The following is a 9560-nucleotide window of genomic DNA, read 5'->3' as shown; positions in this document are numbered from 1 at the left end:
GACAACAACAAGATGTAGGACTCATTCACAGCCTAGAATGGCAGCCAGGAAGCTGAGAAAATCAAGTGGAAAGGCAGCAGAAGCCAATGCAGAATGAAGGTTAAGCAACTACCCATGAAGCATATCACAAAGTTCAGAATCAGTGGGAAAACGTCCTAAATTGAAATGTATTGAGCACATCAGTAAACATGGATTCAATAAATGAATAAAGATACAATCCTTAAATCCATAAAACCTGAAGTCTGAAGTCTCAAAGAAGCTTGGAAACTTGCCAGCGCTCACTCGATTAATAAATACTGGACTCAGGATTTGGACCCAGGCAAAATGACTTCAAGAGTTCTTGCTTTGAGCCCCTATAGCATACAGCAACTTGCCCATCCTCCTAAAAAGAAAATCAAGGAAATGGCCATTTAATAATTCATGATTGTCTCTGGGCATCACCAAGCCCAAGAAGAGAAACCCAACAAAGATGAATTTAGGACAATGGTTGACTTCCTATTGGGGCATTTACTGCCCAGTGGAGAAAGGATTTCATTGCTATAGAATCACTTGGCAGTTGAGTTCAAGCAGGATCCATGGAGAGCTCTCTGAATGATGGTCAGGAACTCCACAGTAATGCCTGTGGACTTCTTTCTGCTGATGGCTACTCCAGAGTTAAAGTGAGGCATGGAGTTAAACAAGTTGCAAAGACATGTGACCATTGTTGGGACAGAACCTCAGATGCAAGTCATGACTGTGTCAGGCTGCAGGTGATCCTTGAAGTATTTGCCAACGATGACAGCCACAGACAGCAGTGAAAAGGGGGCACCAATTTTGGAGAAGCCTTCTGACAATGATAATGCTTCTCAAGGCAAATTCCTTCTTACTTCAAAGATACATGCTTGTTTCCCTCACTTAACTGTCAACAGCAGCGAGGCAGCCTTGTCTGCTGTCATTAGCCCACCCTTATATATAAGAACACTGTTTTAAGTAAGTGTAAGATCAAGGATTCAAAACCAGTTTTGAGAATTGAGGGCCCGCCTTAGGCTGGGACAGACAGTCCCTCAGCTCATGTAAGTAAACAAGATATAAAGTCCCTAAAGGACAGAAACTTATTAAAGTTTAAAGAGAGAGAGAAAGAGAGAGATGTCAGCAGGAAATCTCAGTTCTACACGTTCAAGTTAATCTCCAGAGTCTGAGATTCTCATGAGAACAGGTCTTAATCCCACAGCTCTCAAAAATAAACCCCTATTTGTGTAAATACAAAAATATCACCTTGGGAGCCATCAGCCCACAGTAGATGTAGGAAGAGATATTCTAACATAAATACAACTTAATTTAATACAGAAAAGTAACTCATATTCTAAACTTCTAAGCAGATGCACAATGTTATAGTATCTGGAAGGACAACTGAAGTCTCAACATCAGAGAGAGAAATCAGGCATTTTGTCTTTGCCTCTTTGCAGCACTTCATCTTCAGAAAACCAAAGTGGAGCCAGAATAGTAGGAGCTGCTGACGGGGTGAGTTGGGAGCATTTTGGACATTCAGCACTTAAAGCAATGCTTTGAACATTGTGGATAGTCAATAAAAGTCTTTTTAGTCTTGTTTACCAGCTAACACTTTGGGAAAAAGAGAAGTCAGGTCTAGACACAAAGTTTGCTTTAGCTGAGAATAACGTCTAAAAGAGGTACAGGAAAAGTCAGGTGTGCTTGAATGTAAAAATTGCTGCTAATTAGAGCAACACTTAATTGTATATAAAGATCACTCTCTTTTGCCTCTCACCCTTAGCTTATGGGTACATCGCCATGCTTTTGCTCATGTTTCTTCTTCTGCTTGGATTTCCTTCCCTGGCAGTACCCATCTCCACCTGGTACAATCCCAAACATATTCTTTAAACCAAATGTAAAACTACTTATCTCAGGAAAAGTTTGTAGAGGTTCTAACCAAGTGAACTCTTTCCCTAAATTGAAATCAAACGACACTTAATGTGTATTTCCCTGTGGACAGTCCCAAATCCCACCCTCAGGGTCTTGGGGAACACAGTTTTTGCTCAACTGCTAACTTAAAAGCTGGCACTTGGAGTCCACACAGTGCTCCTGGAAAAGAAAGAACCCCACAGAAACTCTGGCAATTGGCTTCCAGAGAAATTGCAGCCAAGAAAACCCTATGGAACACATTTCTGCTCTGTAATCCATGGACTCTACACGAGTCAGAATCAACTCCACGGCTACAGTTTGGGGCTTGGGGTTTGGTTTGATTTTGGGGTGTTAATACATTAGCTCTGACTTTTATCACAGAGAATCAACCTAAACAGCTTAAGGACTGTGATTGTAACTTACCATTATAGACCCTAAGTCTCTGCATATAAATTTCCACATATGTAATGCTTAATTTTTCTTTTGAACTGAACTGACACTTTTTAATCCTATACCTCATTTCTTTAACAATGCTGTAGAACAAGTGTGGCTTTCATTTAATAAAAACTGCTTTATTTGTGTGTGTGTGTGTGTGTATGTGTGCGCGTGTGCACTTTGTTGAATTTAAAGACTATTTTCATTATCCAAGGCACCTTAACTCATAGATCCAAATGACTGTAGTCCTTCAATGTGGACTCCTTGGGGTATGCACATCTGTTTCATCATTGCTACTAAAAACATTTCAGGAACTACTTCAGTGGACTGACTGACTGCTCCTCACCTTATGAACAAATCAGTCTCATTGGTTCATTTTGTCTGTTGGACTACTCACTGCCATTAAGTCAGATCTGACTCATAGCAACACCTCTTTGGGTTTCCAAGGTGGTTATCACTACAGGAGTAGATCACCTAATCTTCCTTCCGAGGAGAGGCTGGTGGGACTACTGCAGCTCTAAACACCAAGAGATGAATACAAATCTCAAATTTAAGATAAAGATGTTTCATAGAACATGACCCCTATATGCAAACAACTTCATCTAGGACTCAATCAAAAAATGTCAATATATTCCAGTGCTAGAGTTAAACCTGGCTGTATTTCAACTGGCTGAGAGATGTTGTTGCTGAGGTCAAGTGCTCCCCCCCTCCCAAATCTTGGCAATCCCATTCGCAACAGAATAAAATGCTGCCTGGTCCTATGCCATGCCCATGATTGATTGCAGATCAGACCTCTGAGATAGTATGTCTGTAAACTGTGCTTTAAAAGCCATTTAAGGGATTAAAATACATCCAATAAATATTTAATCATTACAAAAACTTATATGGAATATACAATGAACATGAGTAACTGCCAAATAATTCTAAATGTAAAACATCAATACCTTTGAAGCCCCAATATTATATTATATCTTACTGTAACTAGTCAATTGGCTCTTGTCCTCAATGTCATGTTTGCAAGATTGGGACTGAGAAATGTAGGGCTAGTGAATTTCACTGCTATGTAATGCTCTATAGTTTTCTGTGCCTTAATTTGTTTAATCTTTAGCCATTTAGTTTATCATTTTTCCAATCACATATAAAATGGCTTGGTTTCTATTTTTTAAATCTAGTCAGATAATCTCTGAATTTCAATAATGACTTTAGCCCATTCACATTTATTATCCTTACTGCTACATGTGGATTCATTTATGTCATCCGCTATGAGTCAGGTTCGACTTGACAGCAAATAACAACAACATCTCATGTGATAGGTATTAATCAGGCTTTTTTTCTATTTTGTTTTTAGACTCCTGTATGCCTCCATGTGAGTCGATTGATTTTAAAATTCTATGTTTTTTCTAAGCTTCAAAACTATATAGACTTCATTTTTATCCTTCTTGTTGTTATTGAAAACGTATCTAAATTAACATCTGAAATAAAGAATTTTAGAGCACTTGAAATATAATGAATTCCTCAAATGAATATATCAGTGTCATGTGATATTTTCATTTTCTTTATCATCCTCCCTGGTGGCACAATAATCAAGAACTCAGATGCTAACCAAGAGGTTAGAGGTTGACACCCACTCAGAGGCCTCCACAAGAGAAAGACCTGTTGACCTGCTGCCACAGAGATTACAGCCAAGAAAACACTCAGGGGCAGTTCTATCCACTCTGCCACGTGGGGTTGATATGAGTCAAAAATCGACTTGACGACACCCAGCAATAACACGGAGAGTATTATTATTTTTTATTCCCTCTATTTATTTCCATTTATCCACTTGTTTACCTATCTCTTCTCTTTTTTTTTTAATTGTGGTTTGGGTGAAAGTTTACAGAGCAAGTTAGTTTTCCCTTCAACCATTTATACATATTTTGTTTTCCAACATTAGTTGCACTCCTCTCAATGCAAAAGCACTTTCCCCACTTCCTCTCTGGGCTCCCCCTTTGCATTTTTCCTTTTTTCCTGCCCCTTTCTGCCTTCTGGGCTTTGTTACTGGGTCCATGCTGCTCTTGGTCTTGTACAGTTGATTGTTCTGTGGAGTACAGTCCTCACAGATGTTATTGTTCACTATATAAAACCAAAACACCAAACCCACTGCCATCGAGTCAATTCTGATTCATAGTGACCCCCATTGGGTTTCTGAGGTGGTAAATCTTTATGAAAGTAGATTGTCCAGTCTTCCTTCCATGGAGTGGCTGGTGGGTTTGAACCACCAACCTTGTGGTTAGCAGTCAGATGGCTTAGTCACTGTGCAACCAGAGCTTCTTGTTCACCCTATAGGCCTGTTAATTTTTTTGGCTGAAAGTGATCCCTGAGTGTGAAGTTCAGTTCCAGGTTTGAAGGGTGACTAAGGGCCATAGTTTCAGGGTTTCCATTAGTCTCTATCAGACCAGTAAGCCTGGTCTTTTTTGTGATTTTGAATTTTGTTCCACATTTTTCTCCCATTCTGCACCAGACCTTCTATTTTGATCCTGATCAGAGTTCTGTTCTCAAGGTAGTGGTGGCTTTAGTTCATATGGTGCGTTAGTCCTTTGGGCTAATTATTTCCTTGAGTCTTTCATTTTCTTCATTCTTCTTTGCTGTAGAAGGGGAAAAACCCATAGTTGCATCCAAGATGGCCACTTGAAAACTCTTAAGACCTCAGTCACCAAAGTAAGAAGTAGAACATTGTCTTTGTGGACCATGTTATGCCAGTTGGCCACCTAGATGTCCTCTAAGATTATGGTCCTAAGTTCCCAAGTCCAGTGACTCATTCCCTCAAGGTGTTTGATTATGCCAAAGAAGTTTTCATAAGTTTTCCCCCTCTGTGCCCTACTATAACCATGGATATATTTACAGCACATACAAATACATGTATAGAAAGATCCTCTGCCAAATCTCTGTATACTCATGAGTGTTGTCCCGTTTGCCTTTCCCATACCTGTTCATCTTGCATGTCTTTCTATGTATCCACTTGAGATTACTGTTTGTTGTTACTGTTACTATGTTTACCTAGTTCTTGTTTTTCAGACTTTCTTTAGGGATCATATGCCTTTCTTCTGAACAGTAAACTTTAAACTTTTCTTCAGTATACACCTATTAATGGTAAAATCCATATATTTTTTCATTAAAACTGTTTTTTTCTCATTTTTCATTAACTTCTCATTTAAAGATTGTAAAAAATTTCTAAAAATTAAAAATTATAATACTGGCATATACTTCACTTGTTGTTGTTGTTATTTGCCGTCGAGTCAGACCCGATTCATAGCGACCCCTCCTTGGGTTTCCAAGGCAATATCACTACGGAAGTAGATTGCCCCATCTTCCTTCCAAGGAGTGGCTGATGGATTTGAACCACCAGCCTTCTGGTTAGCAGTCAAGTGCCATAGGCACTATGCTACCAGAGCTCCTATACTTCACTTAGATTCACCAATTTTTTTCCTGCCATATTGTTTTATCTCTATACAAATAGATTTAAGAGATATTTAGCATATCTCCTATGAACAAAGAAAATCTTCTTTTAAAATTATCATACCAAAGGAATTTAATATTAATAAAATAACAATTCAATATATATTTATTCACTGTTCAGATTCTCTTTTCCCAACAACATCTTTTATAATTGTTTTCTTTGTTTAAGATTAGGGATCCAATTAAGGATTCTATATTTGGTCTGTCATTGTTGTTAGGTGCTGTTGAGTTGACTCTGACCCACAGCGCCCTATATACTATAGAACGAAACACTGCCGGATCTTGTGCTGCCTCACAATCCTTGCCATATGTGTAAACCATGAATATCTCTTAGGCACAATACCTCTCTAATTAATGCTACTAATTTCAAAAGGTTGGTCCAGATTAAATGGCAAATGGTTGAGGAAACACTATTGGTTGTCGAAAATGCTACTTAATTATATTTGAATATTGCTTTATGCAAATGTAGATATCTATTTAATATAGTTGAAAAATGTGTTACTCTGTTTCTTAGAACCACATATACTAGAACTCTGTTTTCTTCTATCACAATCTTCTTTTCAAAACTAAATTGTTGGCTCAAGTTGACTGTTTACCTGTCAGTTTCTTATCAAGGAAATAGAATAAATACTTGTAAGGCAATAAACCCTATTGCTGTTTGCATGAAAATCCAAGTAAAAAAAATTACATGAAATGTAAGAGCCTTTTTCATTTCAAGAAATTACAAAGATATCCATTCTTTTCTTGGTCCTCCTTTCGGTCCTTTCTAGACTATTGGCAGCCATGACACAACGAAATGCCACTGAAGTAACTGAATTTTTTCTACTGGGATTTAGTGGCCAACACAAGTTTCAGTACGTTCTCTTCATTGTATTTCTAGTGATATATGTGACCTCCATGGTGGGCAATATTGGAATGATTCTACTCATCAAGACAGATTCCAGACTTCAAACACCCATGTACTTTTTCCTACAACATTTGGCTTTTGTTGATATGTGTTATACCTCAGCCATTACTCCCAAGATGCTACAAAACTTCATAGTACAAAACAAATCAATATCATTCATGGGATGTGTGATGCAATTACTGGTTTATGCCTCATTTGCAACCAGTGACTGTTACCTCCTGGCTGTTATGGCAGTGGACCGGTATGTAGCCATCTGTAACCCACTTCACTATTCCATAGTCATGTCCCAAACAGTCTGCATCCAATTGGTACTTGGTTCATATGTCATGGGCTCAATAAATGGTTCTGTACACACAGGATTTACATTTTCACTGTCTTTCTGCAAGTCCAACATCATCAATCACTTTTTCTGTGATGTCCCCCCAATTCTCTCCCTTTCTTGCTCCAGAATCAACATCAACATCATGTTACTTCTTGTCTTTGTGGGATTTAACCTGACATTCACTGTGATGGTTGTCATCTTCTCCTACATATACATCCTGAGTGCCATCCTGAAGATGTCTTCCACTGCAGGGAGAAAAAAGGCCTTCTCCACATGTGCCTCCCACCTCACAGCAGTCACCATTTTCTATGGAACCCTCACTTACATGTACTTACAGCCTCACTCTAATACTTCTGAGGAAAATATGAAAGTGGCTTCCACGTTCTATGGTATTGTCATCCCCATGTTGAACCCCCTGCTCTACAGCTTGAGAAATAGGGAGGTAAAAGAAGCCCTAAAAGTGATGAGAAAGAAGTTCTAGACTGCCCTTGATTTGATTATTAATATTTTTTTTTAATTTACTAAAAGTTTATTAATTTATTAAAATTCAGCACAAGCCATCCAGCATGAATATTTTATAAAAATGTAATGTTTTGGAGATGAAAACTTGCTGTTGTTGTTGTTAGGTGCCATTGAGTCAGCTTTAACTCATAGCAACCCTATGTATAATAGAACAAAACATTGCCCAGTCATGCACCATCCTCACAGTCCTTGCTATACTTGATCTTATCATTGCAGCCACTGTGTCAGTCCATCTTGTTGAGAGTCTTCCCCTTTTTCTCTGACCCTTTGCTTTATCAAGTATGATATCCTTCTCTAGGGAATGGTCCCTTATTATATTAGAAATATAATAAGAATGTGTCTGGGGTTAATTTTTCCTGTGATACTGTTTGAGAAACATCTTACGCTATCCATGAAGAAGTATTTTATCAAGATCATTTGTCAATATAAAGAAATATGTAAAAATTTTTAGGATATATTTATGTGTTCAAATATATTCTTACCAACTAGAAAACTCTGCTTTGTATACAATCAATATTAAAAGCAAATTTCATAATTTCCCACTTATTTAAACAATTCTCTAAAGTGTGTCCAATGATGCTCTCCATTAAATTTGTTCTCATTACTTCACAGAACTGGACATAAAATAAATGTATTGCTGTGAAAAGTACCTTATGACTAAAGCTATCCTTTTTACCTAATCTGTCCATATTATTGACATTTCCTAACATTTAAAAACATTTATCCCTGTTATTATTTCTCCTCTATTTTGAATCTATGTCTTCCATGTCTAAGGAAAGGGAACTCTTATAAACACTTTCTACTTCTCTCTCCAATATACATAGAGAATCTAGAAGGAGGATGGATCTTAAAACCTGAAGAATAGTTATTTATTTATAAAAAGACATACGAATAGCTTTATTTCAGACAAATAACTTTAAACTACAGAAACTCCATGGGAAACTCAAGACAGGCCAAGAGTCTTTTGAATCAGAAAGTAAAATTTTTGACAGAAAACATTTGTACATGAGTAACTAAGGCATTTAATTGCTAACCAGAAGCCTAGCCATTCAAACCCACCAGCCACTCCTCGGAAGGAAGACTGGGCAATCTACTTCCATAGAGATACTGCCTTGGAAACCCAAGGAGGGGTCGCTATGAGTCAGGACTGACTTGACGGCAATGAGTTTTTTATGAGTAACTTTTAGAGATGTCATTGCAGCTGAATAAATTATTATGTTAAATTAATGCCAGCTGTTCTTATGACAGGCACAGAAAATGTACAGTTAAGTAAAAGTATATGGAGAATTAGTCAAGAGAAGAAGATATGTTAATAAAATTCAATATCACACATAAATTCCAGGAGAAGAGAAAATAATATTAATATCTTGAAGTCAATGTAGGGTGACCTGAATCCAGAAAAGGCTGTCTTTATGAACAGAAGAATCTTCTACCTCAAGGCAGGGCCAAATGCCTTCAAGCACCAGGACCAAGGATCACTGCTACAGAGTGACTAGCAAAGTAGACAAAGGATGGTCTGAGGCTCTGGATAGGAAATTTTGAGATCCAGTTAATAAACAGTGTTTCACACATTGGAGAGTCTAAATGATGTGGAAAGGAGAAGAAAATGGAGAATCCCGTAGTATTCTGCACTCAATTCTTTTGTTGTTGTCAGCTGCCCTCAAGTCAGCTCCCACTCCTGGCAACGTTCTGTTACATGGAACCTTGTGCTGTCTTCAAGATTCTTCGTGTGCTTGAGTCCATTGTTGTAACCATTGTGTCAATCAATTTCATTAAAAGTTCCGCTTGTTTTCACTGATGTTCTGCTTACTAAGCATGACATCTTTTTCTAGGGATTGGTCTTTCCTGATGACTTGTACAAACTAAAGAAGCCAAAGTCATCCATACTGTTTCTAAGGAGCATTGTGGTTGTATTTCTTCTAAGACTGATTTGTTTGTTCTTCTGGCAGTCCGTAATATATTCAATATTCTTCATTGATATCA

At 37.8% G+C, this 9560-nt stretch overlaps 1 protein-coding gene across 1 annotated transcript; it reads left to right on the top strand.

Annotated features, from left to right (window-relative positions):
- The first annotated feature begins 6609 nt into the window (after positions 1 to 6609).
- LOC103208228 (putative olfactory receptor 5AK3) lies at positions 6610 to 7536 on the top strand. Its single transcript, XM_007953904.1, has one exon. It carries the CDS (start codon positions 6610 to 6612, stop codon positions 7534 to 7536), a length of 927 nt encoding a protein of 308 aa, XP_007952095.1.
- The last annotated feature ends 2024 nt before the right edge of the window (positions 7537 to 9560 follow it).

The sequence above is a fragment of the Orycteropus afer genome, unplaced genomic scaffold, assembly GCF_000298275.1.
Source record: "Orycteropus afer afer isolate SDZICR_OR568_19922 unplaced genomic scaffold, OryAfe1.0 scaffold00419, whole genome shotgun sequence".
In the NCBI taxonomy this organism is placed as follows: domain Eukaryota; kingdom Metazoa; phylum Chordata; class Mammalia; order Tubulidentata; family Orycteropodidae; genus Orycteropus; species Orycteropus afer.
Note: the sequence above shows the minus strand (reverse complement) of the source record. Positions and strands in the feature narration are given on the sequence as shown.